This window comes from Neolamprologus brichardi, chromosome 7, assembly GCF_056152115.1.
Source record: "Neolamprologus brichardi isolate AB-2024 chromosome 7, ASM5615211v1, whole genome shotgun sequence".
Classification (NCBI taxonomy): Eukaryota; Metazoa; Chordata; class Actinopteri; order Cichliformes; family Cichlidae; genus Neolamprologus; species Neolamprologus brichardi.
This window is the reverse complement of record NC_142110.1, coordinates 64,426,524-64,450,867: the sequence shown is the minus strand read 5'-3', so window position 1 is coordinate 64,450,867 and position 24,344 is coordinate 64,426,524. Positions and strand designations below refer to the sequence as shown.

The window sequence follows — 24,344 nt, the reverse complement described above, 5'->3', positions numbered from 1 at the left end:
GTTTATTTATTGTTTTTATGTTCAGTCTCAACTGTTACGAAGTTGATGTGCAGTTAGTAAGCGCAATAAATATTTATACTGGAAAAGAAAATCGTGAGAGAATCGTGATCTCAATTCTAAGCAAAAAAATCACGATTCTCATTCTATGCAAAATCGTGAAGCCCTAGTCTTAACGGCTCTTTATTGCAAAGTCCCTTAGAAGATAATATGGTTGCGAGTGATCACAGACATGTCTCCGTCTTCAGAGCAGCCATTTGAGCAGCAATAGGATCCCAAGTGACACACGGTCACAGTAACTTTGGTCATGCTGCAGCGTGACTGTGGCATTAGGACATAAGAGAGCAGCATTTGGTCTGAATGCTGAGCTTCTAACCATAAGCTCTGGTGTGTCTGGTCTCATTGCCCTGCCATTGTGGTTTTCATGCAATTACATCTGCTTTGACAGGCGTTCAATTTTTAGAAAGGTTAGACTTTTTTTCCTCATGTGTGACTGACTTGCATAGCCTAATGCTCCACTACACCAGAAAGCATCCTGCTTGTCCTCTGTAAGAACCTACTACAGCTAAACCAGCATCAGTCTGTGCCCCGCTGCAGCAATGACAGGTAGACATTTGTAATCTTTAGTAGTCGCAAACAATGGTGAATGTGATTATTTTTGTCCATAATCTGCTTTATCCTTGGTAGAAAGTTGACACAGATAAAAATACACTTTCATGCCATACACTGAATGCACTGATCTTTGGGTATGCCAAATAAATTGGAAAACCATTTATAGATAAAATGCCTTAATGGAATGTATTTTGGGATAATCCAGTGTGTTAAATATCCTGCGAATCACGTGATGGATAACACTGCTTTAAAAGAAAAATGCTGTAAATCCAGCATTAGCATAAATGATTGCTGTGTACTGGCAGCATTGCCTCCAATAGCTAAAGGCAACCTTAAATGTTAAAGCAGTACCTATCATCACTGTGGAAATGGCAAATTGAAATCAAAGACTCAAATGTTTCAAATAAACACTAATTCAAATGATTTATGATATAAAAAATTTTCTACTATAACATTTATTATGAGTTTGACTCTTTCATTGGCAAGAATGTGAGTAGGACATCAGCACTTTTGGGACTTTGTTGATATTACATTTTCGAACTCGCTCATCATGACTCTGTTTTTTTTATATTTTACTTGGGACGATTTGTTGGTCCTGACTTTCGCGATGTAATTTGGGCTTTATAGTTCCCCATGGACTAAACTTGTGACCTGTTGTCTTGACTTCACTTTAACTTTTGGTTTGATCGTAGGTTTGAATGGCTCTTTGAACTGTTGGTTTTAACTGTTACTTGACGTGGCACTCTTTCGTATTAGCTGAAGTTTTGGCGCTTTTGTAGTGGGAGTTGACTTGGAGCTTACTGGTTCTTAGCTTGATTTTAAACTTGGATTGTACTCTTAATATACGACTTGACTTCATACTGTTGGGTTTTTGATGTTTTGAAAGAATACTTGCTCTTGACTTGTTTTTTAACTCTGGACTTGACCGTAGATTTAGCTACGACCTTGTTGGTATTGACTTGTTCTTTTAACCCTTTGTACATAACCATCAGCAACTAGTTAAAAAAAAAAGGCCTGCGATAGAATTATTCATACATCAGGGCTCGCAAAATCGCTAGCCCGACGTCTAGCGATTTTTCCAGTCAGGCTACCAAAATCTAACTCAGCCCTGCTATCATAGGAAGGAAAATATATGTCTATGCTTTTGCATTCTTTCGCCAATGTAGCTGAGTAATTATGTCATTGGCATCGATGAGCCACTTTCAATGTGTGACATATTGAAATCGCGTTTGAATTTGCGCTTGCTTTTTGCTTTCACTTTCATTTTGCAATCGCACGAAGGGTGTGTAGAGAGCAGCAGCACTGATTGGTGAGTGACGATTAATTGCGCACCAATTCCTCTGACATCTTATCACTCATTAGCTTACTATTCAAACGCGACAAGTGAAATCTCTCGCAGCAAGCTTAAACACGTGAGAGGTTGAGTGCGCAAAGAATCGCTGACCGTTATGTAAGTACGTGTGTAAAAGCAGCAGGATATATATTTTAGTTCTGCTCAGCTAAATAAGACGGGTCAGGGTGAAGAAGGGGCAGCCAAAGAAAAGCTTACCACAAAACGGAAAAGTTATGACAAATCAGACTATGAGGCAAAAAGAAAGCGCAGGTTTTTTGGTTTCATGGACAAAAGAATTTCTGTGGCTGGAATATGACGAGCTAAATAACATGATGTTCTGCCAGGTGTGTTGTGAGTTTCATTTGATTTCTGAGTCGACAAGCGCCTTTGTTACTGGGACCAGTAATTTTAAGAAAGACCCCATCAGAACCCATGAGAAATGCATTATTGCCCAGTCTGCAGTATCTTTCCCAGAACAAACAGCAATTGCAAAAAAACATACTAAAAATAAACCAAGCACAACAAGAACTCCTGAAAAAGCTGTTTAGAACAGCGTGCTATGTTGCAAAGAGTGAACTACCACTGGCAAAATTTAGCAGTCTTTGCAAACTTCAAAAAGCAAATGGCCTAGATCTTGGTTCCACTTACTTCTTACCCGTGACTTCAGTGGAAATTTCAAATTCAGGATCTGACACAGACTGATTCATGTTCTACACAGTTCTTACAAGTTCATAGAAATTTCTGTTCAATTTGAACCAAGTATTTGAGTTGATGGTTGTAATTTTTATACAGTTGTGATTTGCATTTTAACAATTTTTTTGATTAATTTTTGTTTCCGTTACAATATTATACTTTAATGTATAATATTGTAAAGGAAACAAAACATAAAAAAATTGCTCTCTTTTTTATTCGGGCTACTTAAATTTATTTTGGGCTACCAAAAACTGAAGAATGCCTGCCCGAAGGGCTACCAGAGATTTTGAAATTTTGCGAGCCTTGCAATATTATACTTTAATGTATAATATTGTAAAGGAAAAAAAACATAAAAAAATTGCTCTCTTTTTTATTCGGGCTACTTAAATTTATTTTGGGCTACCAAAAACTGAAGAATGCCTGCCCGAAGGGCTACCAGAGATTTTGAAATTTTGCGAGCCTTGCAATATTATACTTTAATGTATAATATTGTAAAGGAAAAAAAACATAAAAAAATTGCTCTCTTTTTTATTTGGGCTACTTAAATTTATTTTGGGCTACCAAAAATTGAAGAATGCCTGCCCGAAGGGCTACCAGAGATTTTGAAATTTTGCGAGCCTTGTACATGTTAGTGTAACTGCAGCTGTGTGTTCTGGAGACGTGACTGCACGAGAACATCGTACACAGAAACACGCGTGTGCGCACACTCTTTGTTGGATCTGCTTTCTGACACATTGTTCTCATTATGTTTCTGGCAGAAACACTCGAGGGAAGAAATTGAGAGAGAGGGTGAAAGAGTGAGATTAAGAATGAAAAACTAGAGTTGGGACTGTGAAAGATGTGTGGAAAGGAGAATAAGACTGAGGAAAAAGGGACAGACAGAAAGGCAACTTAGCAGCGGAGTTTAGAGAGTAAGAGTGAGTGAGACAAAAGCGAGAGTGGAGAGGTTTTCTGGCCAAAACACAGGGGAATTTCTGGGCAGTTTGGGGGGAAAATCCAGAGGCTGGGGTCTGACTGAGTGACTTGCTGCTCTGTAAGCTATTATTTCAGCCATACCATGAGATGATTACTTTTGTGTGTGTGTGGTAAAGAAGAGTAGTTCTCTGGTAGCTTTGTACCACAACTATTGCCACAACCAAATATGTGTCGAGTCAGACTCTTTCTCTTCTACATGTTATTTTTTCCCGTGCATCCTCTTTCCTTGCAGGCAGCGAGGTATGAAGAGAGGCAGATGAGCCAGACTCACGGGGATGTTGGTCGGCATCTCCGGGGAATTTCCTTCACACACGTTAGTGTAGAAACATACAGACGCACCGATACATGAACAGAGGCGAGAGTCCTCTGTGCATAGGCCTAATTAAAAGCAGAAGTGGAGCTGAGCGACAGGTCTACAGAAGTAATGAGTTCATCCAACAGCACCGAAGCAGAGGCAGACAGCACTGAATCTGCCTGCCACGATAGAAAAGGAAGACTGTGTTTTATCACAAAGTTGCAGACTGTGAAGAGGAAGAGTGATTATTTCTGGCAGAAAAACAGAAGGAGGGGAAAATCTTTTTAACCAATCTATAACAGATACTTGGAAAACCCACCTGTCTCCGCCAAGAGTTTGTACTAGGTGGTCTTGACTTGGAACGTTGATTTAGGAGTTGCTGGTCTTTAATTGGTCTTGGCCATGGACTCTATATAAGGGGTGGAGGTAGCCAGGCTGACATCACCCATCGGTTAGTGAAGTCATAGAAGCTTCGAGCTGAGTGTTTTTGCAGTCACCATTAGGGCTGCCACAAACAATTATTTTGATAGTTGACTAGTCACCGATTATTTTTGCGATTAGTCGACTAATCAGATCATGTATCCATTGGACGTACAGCGTACAGCTTATTGCACCAGCAGCATCTGCTCTTATATAACTATCATTAGCTTATAGCTTTAAGTGTTTAAGGTATGTGCTAACTAAAAATAAAGACAAGATGATAGTTTGTTAAATTTTAATGAAATTTGCAGATTGTTTCGGTGAAGTTTAATAAACTCCTTGCTATCTAAAATATAACAGGACACCGGAGTATATTCTCGAGCATCTCACACTTCTGATAATCAGCTGTCTGTTTGATGTTTATTCAGCTGTGTAAAAACTATAACTTTAATCTCAGCCAAACCGATTTACTCAGGAACAAATAAAATACTAAAAAAAAGCCAAACAATAACATTTTTAAGTTATCTAAGTGACTTATATATCATGTTTAACCTGAGTAACGAAAGACAGCGGTGGGTTTGAAAACGATTTGCCGGGAGTCCGGTGTTCTCACGGCTCTAGTGAGCCTTGCCCCCGGCTAGCTATCGAGCTAGTGGGTAACAGACGTCTCCGAAAACGTCGGAGCGCTTTTGAAAATATGTGGTGTCTTGATAAACTGAGCAGATATTTGAGGTTTACACAGCTACATTCTCGCCTGAAAATATGTTAAATGTTTATTTTGTGACCCAGAAAGAATAATAAGAGTAATATTAAAACTAACTAGCTGCCGCCATTGTTGGAAACTGAGCTGGGCTGCGCTATGAATTCTGGGACACAGCTTCTTCTTCTTCGGGGTTTAACGGCAGTTGGCATCCTTGTACATGCAGTGCTGCCATCTTCTGTTTCAGTCCGGTATTACACTCTTAAATCCTACTACTTATTCCTGCGTCTTTCAGGATCTTACGAAGCTTTAAACGACGCGTCGACTATTAAATTAGTCATCGACGATTTTGATAGTCGACGTAATCGTGGCAGCCCTACTCACATCTTAATATTTTGTAACTGGACTTGCAGAGGTGGCTCACGCGCGCATATTGCAGTGACCTGTTAAAAGCACCATGATTTACAACACAACATTATCAGGACTTGTAATGCACGAGCTTCCACATACACAGTGTGCTGCAGAAAGCTCTCAAAAGATCTCTGAATCTGTTGTCATGCCTCATGTTCAGCTGTATAGTGGATTGCATAATTAGTAGTTCAGAGAAATATGTATCTGCCAGTAGGCTACAGCCAAGAGTAACAACGTGGTGACATCGCAGCAGCTGGAAACGGCACAAGAGGTAAAGCTTGTAGGGTTTGTGGCATCTCAGCTTTAAAGAGAGACAACAACCAGCGATGATGGATTTGATGTCTATGGCTACATCAAAGAGTGCAGCCACTGCAAGGCCTTTCATTTCGGCCAAAAACACACACAAACACACACACACACACAAGGAAAACTGAATAGAAGCAGATGTACAGTGGCCCACAGTGCCAACGTATTACACAACAGAGCATTCACAAGCTTCACTGCAGCCGGACAACAACTTAATTACACACAATGGAGACGGAGATCAGGATTTCAGGTCTATTCCATCGTCATCTATTCGTCCCTTAATATTTGCATGTTTTTCTTTTTCATTTCAAAAGTTCATGGAGAGTAGAGCTGCAACCATTAGTCAAAACAGAATTAAACCACAACTATTTTGGGAATTTGCTGCTTAACTGAATATCTTTGGCTTTGGGAGAGATGGTTGGTCAAAACCAGCATTTTAAGGATGTTGGATTGGGTTCTGGAAAAATATGTGGGGCTTAATGTCTCTTTTTTTGGATTAAACAAAAGTACAGATTCATTAAGACAAAAATTATTATTATTATCTATATAGTGGTTTGTTGCAGCTGAAACATAAGTATGGCTATCTCAGTTGCATTGCTATAATTTTGATGCTTTTTTTCTGTCTCAGAGTGTATCAGATACTCTCAAGTTTATTCCAATATAAAAAATGTGTTAAATTCCTGAAAACATTGGTTATCCTATCCCATCCTACCCTGTCCTGTTATGGCCAACGATCCATGCCCAACACAAGAAGTCTGTCAGAGTGGACTATCTTCAAGTATAAATTTTGGCCCCTGATTTAGTTTTTGATTTTTGGTCATTTGAGAAATTTTAGTCTCTTTTCAGCTTCTGTGTAATTTACGTCTTCTAAACATTTTGGCCGTAGCCGTTGCCATCTTTGTGTGAGGTTCCTGTGGGTAGAGAGTTCGGGTTTCAGGGTGTGTGCCAGCTATTACAAACCCAGCGGTCCGCCAGGTCTCTGCTTACGCACCATCAGCAACATCATTCGTTGCTGAATGGGAATGCCACATACATATATAGATGTAATATGTCAGTAAGTTCTTCAGCCGTTACCCCAGGAATCCACCGGGCACAGCTGCTCTATGCACCGCGTGGCTTAAATTAAAGGTCTATATCTCGTGGAAGTTTTATCAAGCTGCAGGGACAGGCTAGGAGGACAGGAGGGCAGACACACGAATGAGAATCTGGTCAGGTTTTTAAAACGGAGACCTCAAGCAGATTACACACTCTGCATCTAAAATGATTCTGATGGGTTTTTTGTTGTTGTCATTTTGTTTTTAAGCTGTGCTTAAGACAGAACAATACACTGGGGTTAAGCTATCCTAATGTTATGCATTTATATAGACTTTTTCTAATCTTACTGGACACTCAAAGGGCTTTAGACTACAAGCCACATTTTATACTGACTGTCTGATACATTGATTTTTACCAAGGATGTCAGTAATTGTTATTGTTTGTTGTTCATGAAAAATAAAAATGCAAAAAGATAATTAATAATAAGGGAAAATGTATCTGATTTGCATAAGCTGGCTGTCAGACACCTTAAATCCGCTGAAAAGATCAATATTTAGAAGTTCAAGAAAAAGAAAAATGGACAGATCTATTACGTGAACCTTGCTGGTTCTCATGCATAAAGAAGATAAAGATGAACCCTTTAACACAGAGTTGACATCTTTGTGAAACACTCTGATATTGCAAAGGAAACATTTGCTTTCATGTCCCCCATTTTCTTTGTTTGTTTAAAGAGCCAAGAGCAAGATTTTTTATTACTGACAGGGAAAATGGTCTCTGCTGGTCCACAGTACCTTAAACAAATATTGATAAATGAAATGAACTGATCTGAAGAACACTTGAGGTGCGCTGGTCTCGACTTGTTCTGGTCTCGTCTGGTCAACGTGTAGGATGAGTTGACATGACTGACTCGGACAGTTGAAGATATTCTGCCCGTTCGGGCCGAAAAGCTCTTTGGTGACTTTGCTGCGTGTTCTGATCGGATGTCGTCCGGTGTGTTGTTTGTTTGGCTGAATCTGCATTCATCCTGCTGCTTTGGTCTGGAGTGAAATCATTAATAAGAGTTAGTGTGCATGAAGAAGCAGCACCATTTAATTGATGAGATGGGACTTTGGCTTATAAGATTTTCCTCCTCCCGTCACAGAGATCGATGGAGCTGGACGTGAATATTTGCCGTTTGTTGATTAGGTAGTTTCCACCGGTTCGTTCTCTGTTGATTATCTGAGCCTGATTCATGGTGGCTGCAGTCTAAACAGAGATCCAGCACCTCCAGCTCTTCTGGGCTGAGACATGATCTCTCTGGTATGTCCTGGAGCCTTTTCTCTATTGGATATGCCTGAAACGCTTCACCTGGGACGATTCCAGGAGACATCGGGGTTAGATGATCAAACCTTCTGTAGTGGCTCTGTTTGATGTGGATGAGAAGAGGCTACCAAATCACCCAAAAACAAGCCAATTTCCACAGCTTGTATGCTTTCTGTCGCTGTCTACAGTTCAAGAAAGAAAGCTGCTGTTAGGAAACGGAGACGTTCACACAGACAATCACAGCCCGGTGATCCACAGTGAGATGTTCGCATGCAGAGATATAAACATGCAGAACCACAAAGAGACCAGGGTCTGCTGACGGAAAATATCTTGGCTGAACATCTCTGCACCAAATCTGATTATTAGTGTGAGAGTGGGGCTTTGCAGCAGAGACATGCATTTCTCTAGAACTCTCACACATAAACACTGGCATTCAGGAATGCTTTCACACTCCCTTACTTAGTCCAAACCACTTAGGTTTGCAGAAATGGCCCCAGACCGTGTTGGTGTGGGTGGTGTGGTTAGGATGGTTGGTCTTTGCTCTCGCCTTAGCATTACTCCCCACTCCACCCTTCCCTCTGACTCGTACGTGTAATGTACACAGTCACCGTGCAGCATGCTTTGCACCTACGTATCAGTCAATCTGTATCTCACCGAGTGATTCAGGGTCACACACAGGCACTCGAGTGGTTTTCCACCTTCAAGCTTCCGGTACCCCACCACTCTGAAACATGCAGTTTCACTGACAGTGTAAGATCATATCTGTGTTGTCATTTTATTTATTTATGTATTTATTTAGTTTGCAATAGCAGTGAGAGAAGCTGGACATTTTAGCCAGACGTCGAGAACAACTGAAACGACAACTTTAATGATTATTTATACACAACTTTAGCTTTTTCTTGAATATTTTAAGTACTTATTCATTACTTTTAACTTTTTCATAATGCATCCATAAATTTCAGTCATGTATTGCTTTTTAATCTGCAGTCAAACTGTATAACTTATTATTTAAGGTCTTTTGTGTTTATTCTTCAACATTTAAATCCACATCCATTTTTTAGCCAGCTTATTTAAATATCTGTCATACAGTTTTTGCTGCTCGTTTTCTCTTTCAGTTTCTTTTAATTTTTAATTATTTACTACCCATATCTTTAAGCCCATCAACAGTTTATACTTTTAGATAACCAAGTCAGCTGATTACTCTTTACCAGTGTTGGTCAAGTTACTTGAAAAAAGTAATCAGTAACTAATTACCGATTACTTCCCCAAAAAGGTAATCCCGTTACTTACTGATTACTTATTTTCAAAAGTAATTAATTACTTAGTTACTTTTTAAAAACACGATTTACAACCTGAATAGGTGATAAAGCGATAGATCTTTCAGCCCAATTCTACTTTTTCTACATAATCCATCATACAAAATGTAATCAAATGGAAAAGTCTCTTTTTAAAACTTGTTTTATTAGTTTTAATCTTTTAACTTTATGCATCAAGCAAAAATTTAATTATATGCAACATTCTCTGACTGGAAGAAATTTGTTTAACATTTAAACTTATTTTCTGCACATTCCAGCACATAAATTTTTTTTTTTTTGTGTGTGTGTTTAAACTCACTCTTTCAAATAGATGCAAGTAAAACACAGCAGAAAATAAATAAAGTCAAAGACTAGCGGTCCTGTTGCTCTATTTTCACCTGTAAAGCAGGAGTGGGGTAGGCGGAGGTTTACCCTGGTGCAGGTGTGCTGCAGCGGTCAGTGGAAGAATCCGCGAGTTTCTCTGTGAGTTTCCCATTACGTCGTAGCTACTCGGTGCTAGCTTGGAAGTTTAGGGGTTTTTTTCGGTGTAAAAATAAGTTTTCTTCCCACGCACAGCGGACACTAATGTTTTTGTCACTTTTTATGGAATCAAACTCAAAGTAAGGTCAGTACTTCCACGCTTTAAACGCTGCACGCTCATACTCTCTCTGCACTCGATATATGATCCATTGTTGATCTGCACACAGCTGTTGTCACGAACGTCGCACCCACTTACGTCACTGTCGGGAGACATTCTGCAAAAAATCACGGTTTTAGTAACGCAGTAACGCAGCGTTCCTACGGGAAAGTAACGGTAATCTAATTACCGTTTTTGCAATAGTAATCCCTTACTTTACTCGTTACCTGAAAAAAGTAATCAGATTACAGTAACTGCCCATCTCTGCTCTTTACATTTCCTAAAAATCGGACTCATTTATAAAGCTTAAATCTTTGGATGCCTTTCTTAGATGATTGCTAAATAGGTTTACCAGCTTCTCACTGTCAGTGTGTACTGTTCAAGTATTGAAGCTGCCATGAATATTTATTCATACCTCAGTTCATAATTTTGAGCCATTGGATTCACATTCTCTTGAACCGTTGTAGGTCTCTCTTGTGCATGCATACCTTCACAATCCTAATATCCTGGTCTACATTCAAGAATGACCTCACCTCCCGAGAGCCTCGTCTCAGGTTTCATGCAGAGCAGACCGACTCATTGTCCAACATACACACATACCCAGACTCTCTCTTTTAGCTCCCATACTCACTTATTTTGCACACAAATGGACTACGAGAGCATGCACAGGACTGAACACGGAGCAAACGTAGAGTTCATTCGCACAGGAGGATAAAACAGAAGAAGAATAAGTGAAGGCGAGGTGGGGGTGAGAAGGCGGCAAAAGTCCAAATTTGGAAAGCGAATCCATCACATCAGAGCAAAAGTGATTTTTTATTACAAACAGCTGAGCTCGAGGCCGTACGGCCGAGTCAGGTCCTGTTTTTCTAAGATAATTTCATGCAGGAGACCACTTTAAAGAATAAAGGCGGCCTCTGGGTTCTCCGCCAAAATATGATGTTATTATGTTCAAAACATCAGGTTGGATAAATACAGGACCAAACCTGAGGCTGAAAGAAGTGCTCTCCACGCGTGTTCAAAAAGTTCAAACATAACTGGCCCCAAAAGTGTTTTCAGAAGCAGATTAAAAGCTGACTTCTTTCAGAAAACATCCCAGAGATTCCTTATGGTCTGGTTTAAAGATGGCCACTCCAAATATCGCAACCAAGCATCTGTCTTATTTTTGCTTATTTTACATTCAGCTTCTCAAAAACAGCAACATGACTGGTTTATTCGATGATGAAAAAGAAGGGGTAAATGTCCATCTCATGTATTTGACTGAGATCAAGATGAAATAAATAAAAAATATTAAGTAAATGAAACTTAAAGCACAATTAAATCTACCTTAGATAACATAAAAATATAAATGTGCTGAAATAATGTAATAAAAGGGTTACATTTTATAAAAACAACCTCATTGGTTGATGTGCTTCTCCTATTGTTACTCCACAGTGAAGTACATCCGTGAGGTTTCTCCACTGTTCAAGAAGCCATCCCTGGTGGCTGACCTGCCGTGGGACGGCGTCCGCCCACAGTCACCCAGCTACAGCGGCAGCGATGACTCAGGGTCGCCCAAACACATCAGCAGCTCCTCCTCATCCAAAGACAGAAAGGTCATCAGTCTGAAGATGTGCTTCATCTGCAGAAACCTCACCATGCCAGATCTGGAGAACAGGTGTGTGTGTGTGTGTGTGTGAGTGTGAGGGAAATACCTGTGTATGTGGGAGGTTAGGTGTGGTTGGGTGTGTAATCGTTTTCAGTGCCTAACCTCTGTTCATTAGATTGGAATGTTTGTTTTATAAAGAGATAAAAAGCACGACACTCCTGTGTCTTTGTGAATATTCAAGTGTTCCTGCAATGCTTTTCCTTAGTTTTTGTCATATATTTAGCGAAAGGATTCACCATTATTCAGATATATATCAACAGCGGCGAATGCTTTCACCAAACATGGCCAAAGTTTCAAATAAGGAGACCTGCGTATATGCAGAATGCTCCTAACTCTGGCCAACAAGTTCTGTTTTTCTTTGTTGTGCTCCTGGGCCTGGTTAATGTCAAACAGAGGGCATTTCCTTTAGATGGTTATAGAAGGAGCTCAGCTCTCAGCACAGCGGCCTCCATCCACCTGCTCCGTGCGTCTCTGAATGCTTTCTACTCCGTTTGCAAATAGAAGGAAAGTGAAAAGTGAAGAAAAGTTCTAACTATGGATTTGCTGCAGTTTTGGCTGAGCTAATGCTAACACAGGGCTGGTCCATGTAATAAGGCCATTGTTGAGTCAGGTTGGGCAAGTTTAAAAACTAGAAGCCGCTAATATATGTGTGCATGCAGTGCCCCACCCCTGACACTCTTTACTGTATCTACTGAATTGTAAGAAATACATGTGTCAGATTTACAGAAGTAGTTCTGATAGCTGTCCTGTAATTATAAACCGTTTTATTTAATTCACATAAAGTATGGTTGGCAATGGGGGAAGTCTTTATCAGTAAGAAAAGCTGTAAAATTAATGAGTTAAAAGTCCAGAATTTAGTCTTTGATGGGCCAATTATGGCTGCCCAGCTGTTTGACAGCAACACTTGGGGATGAGGTTTGTCATTATACATGGGTAGGCGTCCTGCAGCGTGCAGCTAGTTCAGCGCGGGCTCTGGGATAGCTCGTTAGTTCAGAAAGTTCTCGGACATGGGAACGAGACTTGCACACTGGCTGTTTGTTCTGCATGACTTAGCATCCACCGTATAGTGCCAGTTTTCTGTGTCGCCGCATTCACTATTCATACTGATGAGAATCTCCCGCAACAAAAACTGAGGAGAGACTCTTCCCCGGTGCTGTTCAGCAATTACAATAAGAATTATTACCAGAGTTTAATTCCACAAAATTAGCAAAATAAAAAGTGACAAATCAAGTAACGGACTCACTAATTGTCCAAGAAAGAATGCAGAAATACAAATGTTTCTGTTTTTATCGCATAATAAATAGGACAATGGTGGAAAATGTCCAAGTAAAGCAGCGCCTGCAGAAAAGGCCTATTCCCTTTAAGCAGGTGGGTTATAGTTTAAAAATTGCACCTTAAAAAACACTCCCAGATTCAGCCGGTTACAGCTGCAAATCTGCAGGGCGAATGACAAACGTCTGTCTGTTTGGATAACAGACACTTGGGAGAAATTTGAAACACGATGAGCCTTCTTGGCCGCGTCACCAGGTCAGAGTGAGATGTGAAAACTGCCAAAGTGAAACCACAATGAGTCACTCACACTGATGTTATCGTGGCAGTTCTATAGAGCTCCACCACTACAGCTCCACAGCGTGACACAACAAGTGCTGCGTCCATTTGATTAGTTTGATATTTCAGAAGGACAGACAGGTCTGAGGAAATGGCACACAAGAGAGGCACTGAGGTACATGCACCTGTTACCAAATGCTAAAGGGTATTAGCAATGATAGCTGATTGATTACAAAAGGATTTTAGAGGTTAATGTAGTATCACCTTTCACTAAATGGAGTCACCAATAATAAGTTAATAAAGCATTAAAAAAAAGTCACAAGCGATATCAATCTTCCAAAGAGGACTGTTATCTTCATCTGTCATTTATATTTGGTGGCAGCACAAACAGAACAGTGAGAACAAAGCAAAAACAGACATCCCCTTGATTAGGTATGAAAAGGAGGAACTGAGGTGGAGGGTGCATTGCAAAGCAGCTTGCACATGTGCAGCTTGCAGCGTGCAGCACGGTGGGCAGGCTATAAGAAAGTGCCCAACCAATGAGGGATGGCATTGAGGTGCACTCATTCTCTGGGATTCCTGCTGATCTGTCACCTTCAGCCACATTATGATTCTGTTCAACGCTGTTTTTTAAGCTTGAACTATTCCTGCCACAAAGGTCTTAGCAGGCAAACATACAGGGGGAAGAATTATAATCTGAGTTTTAACAGTTAGTTTCCATAAAGACGATGCAAATCCTAATTGTTGCTCAGATAAACAGTGAGTCGCCCTTTTGCAAATCGGGTCTGCGGGAATCGATTGAAGCGTGTTTGTGAATATAACTGCTGAGTGGGTGGAATTTTATAGCGAGGAGTGAGTTGGATTTCTGAATCATCAGCTTGAAACACAAAACTAAGGAATGCCAGCTGCAGTTAAAAGCTCTAAACTGCAGCATGCAGCAGTTAAATCATTATTTACTGAGGAAATTCGATTTAACTTCATCATGAATAACCCACTAGAAGGTACTTGGTTTTAGTGGCTACCATCACTTCCTCCATTTCCAAACTGCACAGGGGGTTCTATTCTTTTACGGCTCGTTGTTAGGTCATTTTAAAGAAAGTGACCTTTACTTGTTATCATAATTATTGAAGTCTAATCTAGTTGATGATTCCCTTTTCTCTCATCCAGACTGTTAGAGCTCCATTCCCCAGACGGCCAGCACACGGTGGTGCTGCGATGTAAAGACGGCCCCACCGCCAACACCTGGTTCACTGCCATCCACACCAACATTGCCGCCCTGCTGCCACAGACCTTGGCTCACATCAGCGCCTACCTGGGGGCCTCGACCTCAGCCTCCACACACCCCCATCTCAAACACATCGGCTGGCTGGCTGAACAGGTATTTTTTGCGTGCTGTACTGTACATGAGTTACTACATTAAAAAAAGACCAAAAAGCCCCAAAACAACGACACACATGACCAGATGACTTTGAGCTGGAAGACAAGCGGAGAAGTTTTTGTTGCTTAATGGATGAACTGTTTGTTTTGAGGCTTTACTTTCACTTTCTATCACCCTCTCTTTTTGCCCGATGTGCAGCAGCGTGGCTCTTTAACAGGGCAGAATTTCCATAGTTACCCCAACTGTTTCACCACCCACCTTTTAGGTACCTGCGAAAAGCTACCAAAGGCCACTGTGTTGGGGGAAAAAAAATACACTGTTACCCGAGCCTTAGTTTTCCTGGGATATTTTTGTATCCAGCAGCAAAATTGCATCAAAGCTTAAGGAGACCCAGTGTAAATACAGATCCACAATGAATGCACAAAACACAGACTGCATAAGAGGGTAGACAATAGAGGCATGTAAGGAAGAAGAGGTGCTCATTGCATGATGGGAAGTCCCCCTGCAGTGGGAAACTATGTTAGCATAGCTAAAGGGGTCGTTCAGGGTGACAAGAACCAGTCCAAACTAGAAGATTTATCCAAAAAGAAATCATCCAGAGAGGGTGCCTGTCTCCTAAATCCAAATTGAGAGCTGGGCCCTCAGAAGAGGTACTTAATAGCTGAAGGCTCTGCCTCCTACTCTACGTTTAGAAACTCTAGAAATTCCAAATAAGCCTGCATCCTGGAAGCAAAGTGCTCCACAGGGGTAACATTATGCTGTGAAGTCTTTAAGAGCATTCAGGACTTTTTATGCAAGGATCAAAAATGTAATTTAAATTCTGGAATTAACAGGAAGCCAATCTAACTGAAATATTTTTGTATTCATCATCAGTATGTCTACATAGTAGAAAGTGGAAATCCAGTGTATTATTAGTACTGATGATGAGTTGAAGCACAAGTTGCCCTCAAGAGGAAATTGCATCTGTGGTTTTCTTTGTTGCTCGTATGTCACTAAACAAACCTGACGCTCAGACGTGGAGGCTGGCACTTCTGTATGTGAAGCAGCCACAGGAAGCGCGTGTTTTCTTTAATTAGCCTCAGTCCTAACCTCTCCACGTGGCCTCTGAAAGCAGGGCTATACTTTTATCGCACACAGGAACGGTGACTTCACTTTGAAGTGTCTAGTTCTGTATATTTTGACCTGGCTGGAACAGGAAGCACAGATAGAAGTTTCCCTTGTGTTACGTTATATCCTGCAGAGCCCACCTCTGCACCGCAGACACACTCTGTGTTTTAGTGTTGTTGCTTTGCACTGAAAAAACTCCAGTCTCGCAGTAATGACTCGGATGAACACATTGCCCTATTTTTACCACGCGGCTGGAAGAAAAATCAGGTCAGGTTGTCACGATGACCTGATTAACTCCTCTGCTACACCTGTACTCTGTAAAAACTACATCATTACATTAGCAAACTGCATCACAGCATCCATATCCTGTCAGACTACACCCCCTGTTATACTCTACGACAGCTCGGTGATGTAACGGCTGCAGCACTGTTGCCTCACAGCAAGAGGTTCCTGATCTGAACCCTGACTGGTGTAATTGATCTAATTTGCCAGATTTGTATCTACAGAAACATCATGAAACTTTCATAATTACACGCATACCTGTGTAAACAGCAGGATTGGAGAAAAGTCAGTGGAAGTGAAAAACAAAAAATGTCAGCTCTACCATCTCTACTCAACGTTCTCCTTCAGGTCCAGCTAGAAGGTGGACGCCAGCAGTTTAGACCAGTGGTCATGGCGCTGACCGAGAAGGACATCCTGCTATTTGAATCGGTGCCGTGGAGCCGAGAGTCCTGGTCCATGCCTGTGCTCACACACCCGCTGCTCGCCACCAGGTAAACACACCAGCAGTTACATTCAGTCTTTATTCACATCTTCACTGACAGCTCTGCTTTCAGATTTTTAGTTTTGTGACAATTTTTTCTTCGTCATATTTTATCAGATGTTGCAGGTTTTTAAAAGTCTTAAATCCTTAAGAAGAGCTTTATGCCATTGACAGTAATAAGTATATATATTGTATTGTATCTTTATTTATTTCAGACATATACAGAAAAAAAACAATATATACACAAGTACACATACTTGCATTTACAAATATGAATATATATGTAAATACACACACGTATGTGCTCAGATAAAACAAAAAAATAAAATAAAATAAATAAAACAGAGTCTAAATGACATGAAATGACAATTATTAGGTCTGAAATGGAGTAGGAAGAAGTATAACATACTTATTAATCCCTACCCCATGCTCAACATTCTATTGAATCCCACTATTCACCTAATTCCCATCATCACTTACCCCACACAATAAACAAGGAGAACATGTATAAACATAGCTACAGTGATAGATATAATTTAGATACAATTTAGCATAGTTATATATACAATGGGTGATCAACTTTATCAGTTTCATATTCTTCCAAAATCAGTTTTCGAAACATCTTTATAAACTGACTAATGCTTGAACATTGCTGTAGGTCCACAGTTTTACCCCATAAATAGTAACACAAAAGGTTTTAACCTTTGTCCGTGCTTTAAGAGTCTTCAGATTTAATTTTCCCCTCAATTCATAGTCCCCTTCTCTGTCAAAAAACATCCTCTGTACATTTCCTGGTAACATATTGTATCTGGCTTTGTACATAAGATCCATAAACTTCAGAATTTTTAATTTCAAGAACATGATGAACATATATGCTCTGTAATGTATTATATATAATAAATAAACCTTTGATATCATACGATTTTGGTAAAATTGGTTAAAAAAAATTAGTTTTTGAAAAGAGTCTGGCTGCTGAACAGAAATATTTATGATATTTAACCTCCAAGGACCTGGCGTCCACATATGTGGACATCACATTTTGGGTTGTCAAATTCAAATTCAAATTTTATTTGACACAGTCATACACAGTACGATATGCAGTGAAATGCTTAGACAACTGCTCGTGACCTCAAGAAAAAAGAAAAGGCTATGAATAAGATAGGAAATAAATATGAAAATTAGGGATGCACCGATACCGATACTGGTATCGGGTATCGGTTTTTGTACTCAGTATCGGCAAGTACTCAGATCCAAGTATCGGTATCGTATCGGTTTGAAAAAATTGGTATCATTGCATCCCTAATGAAAATTAAAAAGGGTAAATTTAACTTGGAAGGAATAAAATAAAATAAAATATAAAAATTAAGTTAAAAATGAGATAACTGTACAACACAAATTAGAATGAAGGGTAAATTTAACTGGGAAAGAATAAGATAAAATATATAAATTAAAGTTGAAAATAAAATAACTGTACAACAAAATACACAATACACAGTATAGAAATATATAAGAATGTATGAAGAAATATAAATATATATATATACACAATAACAGCAGCTGTACAAGTATTAACTGGAAATGAGGAATATAATGTCCAGTGTTGTGCAATCCACATTATTTAGTGTCTTGTGCAGTGCAAATATGCTTAAAGTGATTTAAGTGATGAAGTGAAAACAATGTCCAGAATGTCCAGTGTGTGTGTGAGAACTATATGTGTGGGTCAATCTAGACCAAAACACAAAATTTTGCTCTACAATGGCCTGATGTCCACTTACGAGGATGTTATACTGCCACTGTTTTATCGAAATTTAAAACGAATGTCCTCATGTGTGAATCTCTCTCTCTTTTTTCTTTTTGTTTAGAAACAAAAATCAGGTAAAAATCAGGTTTTTACCTTCATCAGGTCCTAATCAGCCCAAATAGCAAAGAGAAATTGAAAGTGCATGCCGTGAAAGACTTCGGGTCTTAGGAGGTTAAAGGTCCTTACATCCTGTCTGTTATTACATTTGTATTTGTAAAGTAGGTTTCATTTTCACTTTCATTGTGCAGATGTTTCTGCTTTTGCTAAAAATGAGAACTGTTGGCCTTTGAGCCTGAGCGTGAGTAAATATTCAACAGCAGATCAGCTGAGTGTCAAAAGAAACTTTCCTGGAACTGCTGACGAGCTGTAATTTTTGTGGTAAGTACCTGGAAGTTTCTAGTTGCCGGCATTAAAGGAACTCATCTCAACAGCAGCAACGAATCTTTTCCAAATCTCTACCGATGGGAGGGGGCAGTGACCCACAGAAACATCATAGATATGTTAACTGGAAGAACGGCAGGTTGGAAGAAACCAGAATTATCTTTGATTGCGATTACAGCAGAATACATTGTGTCTTTTTTCTTTATAATCAGGAAGTGCAACGTAATGATGTTAATGCTGCATTTCGTTGGGTTAAACTGACAAACACGGGCCTGACATGGTGGGAGACAAGCTGAAGATTTTTGCATGCTCTTGCAACATTACAGATATTGTGGTTTCCACATGTTGACCAGAAGAAGAAGTATATAGCACAGGGATGAGTTGGAGAATCGTTAAATATGTAGTTTGGGTTATGGGGAAGTAAAATGAACCCTCCTCTGTCTTTCTTCCTTCAATAATGTTCTCTTTGCCTGCATCGTCATGTCTCCCCAGACTGGTTCACTCAGGCAGCGCCCGCAGTTCTCCCGCCCAGGGTTCAGACCTGGTGTTTGCCACTCGGACTGGAACGGGCCGGGGCATCGAGTCCCACATCTTCCGAGTGGAGACCCACTGGGATCTGTCATCATGGACGCGAGCCCTCGTGCAGGGGACGCACACGGCCGCTGAGATCATCAAAGAAGTCTCCATTGGTGAGTGGGTGTCATTTATAGCAGCGGTCCCCAACCCCCGGGCCTCGGACCAGTACCGGTCCGTGAGTCGTTTGGTACCGGGCCGCGAGAGTTGAGGCTCAGGTGTGAAATGTATAGTTTTCAGGGTTTTTATCGGTTTTCAGCGTTATTTTGTTATCGTTTTTACCGTTTACTCTGTTTTCCTGGGTCTTTTCACGTGTGTTATGAATAAATCTTCTTTTTTTCGGTACCGGTACTAGTTTTATTTTGTAGTATTTATCCGCGACACTTTAAAGGCCGGTCCGTGAAACTATCGTCGGGCATAAACCGGTCCGTGGCGCAAAAAAGGTTGGAGACCACTGCTTTATAGTCTTTCGTTTGGAGATCACGAGCAAAGCTGAAAACACATCAAGCCAAACTCACAAGCTGTGGCCCACACCAGACTTGGAAGACAGTAATCTTGTCCACCGGAGTTTTCTAAGTCCAGTGTGGGCCACAGTGCATTTTTTGTTTATTTTGCAAAATCAAATCAGTTAGAAGTGTCAAACTGTGAGCATAACAGCTCACAGTTTCAGGTGCAGCTGAATTAAGTGCTTCATGGAAACCTAAATGTGTCGTCATAACTGGCATTAAGATAAGTGTGAACCTGCAGTCACCATCTTAGCATGTAGCAGAAAGAGACTACCACACGATAAAGTACTGACAGGGGTATCTGAGGTCAGGTGTACTAGCAGTATCTGCAGCTTTAAAGGCTAACTCTGCTAGCACACAATGGCTGATGAATAACAGGTGACGCACTGCTGTAACAGGTGGCGATATAATACAATCACAATAGTCTTTTGAAAATAGTCTATTGATAATATAAAATTAGTTTGGCTTTCTGATTCATTTACCGCACAGTCAGCCTAAATGGTTACAAAAAAAATCATAGGCCACTTTGTTAGGTACAAGTGTACATCACAGCTAGGGATGGGTATCGTTTAGGTTTTATCCGATACCGGTGCCAAACTGGTACTTTTGAAACGGTGCCGGTGCTTAAACGGTGCTCAAACCGGTGCTTAAAGAATGGAGAACACAAAATTGGTCCAAAAACCTCTCATGTTCAGCTGTTTTTTTGTAAAAAGATAACAATGTTAGTCTTTTCTGCAGCTATAGGGCATATATGATATCACTCTTGGCTGGAAGCAGCTTAAACAATGGAAAAAACACAAACTTTGTCCAAAAACCTCTCATGTTTAACTGTTTTCCACTTTTTCTTTGGTCATTTTAGCCTTTTTGGCCAGGGTGAAGGGAGTATCTGCCATCAAACAAGAAGACAGCCGCATGTAGCTATGATGATGTTTGCTAGTTCACCTTACATGCATTAATGTAATAACGTGGTTAGCCTACTCAACGTAAATTACACACGAACAACATTAAGCTACTCACGCAGAGAAGAATGGCTGCTGCTGCATCATCATCCGTCATCATTTCTGCTACACTGGCAGGGCTAGGGGCCAGGACTCTCCTCTTCGGGTTTTTGGGAGATGTTGCTAACTCCGGGTCCGATAACAGGCACCACACCCGCAGTAGATGTGCACGGTGTGAGGTCTCGCAGCAAGCTATCAAATACAGCGCATTTCTCGGCTTTTAAAAAAAACGCTATGCGTGTCAGGTGTCATCAAATTAATCATCAGATTTGAGGTGTTACCTCCTTTGACAGTATCACAGTATCAGCTTAAAGCACTTGTTGCAGCTGCTGAGTTTGCATATTTTGCTGTGAAGTACAGCCAGACTTTTGACCGCTTCGTCTTGGGCATTTTTAATCTGTAGCTCTGCTCTAAAAGAACGTACGTACCTGGACCCGCCTACTATCCTCAGAAACGTAAAATGATTGGCTAGAATCTAAAGTGTCTCATCTCAGGAAATAAAGCACCAAAATGTGCGCTGCTTTTCGGTCTGGTTACTACCGTTTATGACAGATGGCACCGGATACCGGTACCCATCCCTAATCACAGCTTAGGTCATTTTGACATGTGGATATGGCCAAGACCTGCTGAAGCTCAAACTGAGCATCAGAATGGAGAAGAGGGAGAGAAACTGCTGATCAACTGGATCGTGACCTCCACATGTCATGCTATCGTGACACAGTCATGTCATATGGACCAAAAGCTCCTAAAACCCGAACTCTTACATGGCATGCATTTTTAATTTCTCTTTGCTATTTTGACTTTATCGTGTTCTTTAGTATTTGGCGTCTGAACACAGCAGCATTTTTCCCGAGTACAAAAACAAAATGAGAAACAACAATTGTGCCCCTTTGAGCAACGTGGCTCATTTGAACGAGCAAAACTTAGTAGTGTGCTCCAGACCAGCAGTCGCTAACATTTCTTGTGCTACGGACCAGTTTATGTCCGACAATATTTTCACGGACCGTCTTGCGGATAAATACAACAAAATAAAACCAGCACCAAAAAAAGAACATTTATTCACAACACACGTGAAAAGACCCAGGTGACCCAAGTGTCCGATCTGTGTGTAAATCTGACAGTGTATCTAATTCCACGTTTACAATAGGTTGATGGTTTTGTGTCCACAGGATGCACTTTATAATGCTGTACAAACACAGTGGATTACGTCACTGTGGCATGTGTGCGCGTTTCGATGTGTGTGCCCTGTGTTAGTACACACATGTTAGCAGAGGCGTGTTGCAAGCAGACCTTGAACCAGAGGATGTGGGTTCACCTTTACCTCCTTCCAAGTAAATGTTAAGTGGAAATCAAGAAATATTAGTCAGTGAACTAAACCGTCTAAGAGCAGTAGAATAAAGAGATAAAATATTTCCTGTGTACTTTGGACTGCGACAGGAAGCTTCTGACAGCAGCTGACTCACAACAGTGTGCCATCGCTCAGAAAGAGCAGCTCTGTGTAGGAAAGGCAGACATGGGAGGCAGCAAAGGGGAATGTTTCCACTCTGTGCAGAACAATAGTTGGCTGCCGGAACAGCACTGGAAAGCCTCAGCCTTTTTTTTTTCCCTATTCTCCTTCCCTGTCCCGCTGCTACACAAACACACAGTTGTGCAGGAACATTTGGGCCGTTCAGGTTACAGTAATGCACATGGAAATGCTTTCAGATCAGATGACCTCACGGTCACGCTGCGGCAGGCTGCCTGGATTTTTATATAAAACACAAACTTGTCTTTGGACTGCAACTGTTAATCAGCACTGTTATTGTAAGAGCGGATTTGTTACAATAATAAATCTGAATTCATACTCGGTTTGATACAAAAGCTCGACGTTCATTTATGTGTAAACAAATCGGTTTCAGTTGTTTACTCTTTGTGTTTTCCTTAAATATTTTACTGCATTAAACTGTTTGATTTGTTGTGTTTTGAAAAGTTTAAAAGTTTAATTTAGTTTTAGAAAACTTCACATAATTGAGAAACTGGTAAAGTAATAATCGAATGAAAAACATTTTAGTTTCAGCCCAACGTTTTCCAGAACCAGCCTGCACATCGGCACTGTTACATTTCTCCCTGTGACTCACCTGTGCACTAGTTTTTCTTGAGCTCTTTCCCATGTCGCCCTCTCCGCTAGGTTGCACATTGAACAGACAGGAAGTTAGGCTGACTCTACACTATGAAAAAGGCTTCACCGTGACGAGGGAGCCAGCCGACCCGAGCGGGGGGGCGGTGCTGTACAGATACCCCTACGAGAAGCTTAAAATGTCTTCCGACGATGGAATACGCAACCTTTACCTTGACTTCGGAGGTCCAGAGGGAGAAATGGTAAATTGTAGTAAAGCAACTTGTCAGTTCATGAATGCATTGTGAGTGGAAAATCTTTTTAAACCTAAGACTGTCAAAAATATTCCTAAATCTCAGCTTTATTAAAACTTTTGCGTCATGCTGAAATATTTATGTACCAAATATACCATGTGTGTGTATATAAGAGATGGTCGTAGCTGCCATGTCGTCTCCGGTTAGTTTCTGAAGTTTGTTCTAAATTCACAACATTTCTGCTGTTTTGATTGAAACAAGCTGAATGTGACTGTTTCCTCTAAGCTGAGCGCGCACTGCTGACACAGTCTCCCCACACAGAAAATCTGCGATGCGCACAAAAAAAAATCCAGCCTGAATTGGAATTAAAGTAAGACTGTGTCAGCAGTGATTGCTCACGCACTCAGCTTAGAGGGAACAGTGGTGACAGGGGGGCGGGTCCAACCAACGACTCGTCTATCACAAGTGGTTAGCCAACGTTTGACCAATATTTAAATAACTGAATTTAATAGTTTAAAAAAATGACCCAAAGCACGTGACTGAGTCCATAAAGTCCTCAGCAAGATTGCTGTTTTCCGTAGACTTCAGTAGGATTGAAAGTGTGTTTGCAGCCCCTGCTATCGCCATCTGGTGGCTTTCAGGTAGAATGCAGGTTTAGGACTGGCTTCATTTTTTCAACGCAGAATCTCCATCAATGTTTTTTTTTTACCGTCTGCGTGTTGAAACGCTAAACCAGCCAAAATCATGTTGAGTTTTTCATTATGGGGGAAAAAAGAGAAAAAAATGTCAACAAGAAGGCAAACTGAAGCTAATGGGGCATGAATAATTACAGTTCATTTATCATAAAGATGTGAAAGCTCACTTACCCGTGCATTTACATTACAGCAGTCAAACTGACCGGAAGCTCACTTGCATATTTTAGTTTTCCGTCTACCAACTACCCTGAGAGAGCTGGTATGCCTAAAGAACCTCCACCACACAGCTGCTCCAGCTGTGCCGCACAGTATGCAGTAGTGGATAGTGTGCCGTTAATTCTGTTTTTTAATTGTATTATGATGTCAGACTTTTTGAGATACTGTCACTGGTTGTAACATACTCTGATTACGATCTTATTTATTTATTTATTGTGGACTATATTCCTTAGATTAAGAAATTAATTTCCATCCACAGAAGGCAAGTCAAAGTGCAAATAAAGATCAGTAAAATTAAATAATATGAAATAAAATTAAGGTAAAATGCAACCTGTCAGGGATCTGTAGAACAGGAATATTTCTGGTCAGTTTT

The 24,344-nt window shown here is 40.5% G+C and overlaps 1 protein-coding gene across 1 annotated transcript in view; it reads left to right on the top strand.

The window, feature by feature from the left end:
* sntb2 (syntrophin, beta 2) overlaps positions 1–24,344 on the top strand; it is a 40,484-nt gene that overhangs the window by 13,104 nt on the left and 3,036 nt on the right. Inside the window, exons 2-6 of the mRNA XM_087844124.1 lie at positions 11,443–11,665; positions 14,372–14,582; positions 16,320–16,462; positions 19,127–19,323; positions 22,879–23,069. Coding sequence (XP_087700250.1) covers positions 11,443–11,665; positions 14,372–14,582; positions 16,320–16,462; positions 19,127–19,323; positions 22,879–23,069 — 965 coding nt within the window. The remainder of the gene's footprint in view (positions 1–11,442; positions 11,666–14,371; positions 14,583–16,319; positions 16,463–19,126; positions 19,324–22,878; positions 23,070–24,344) is intronic.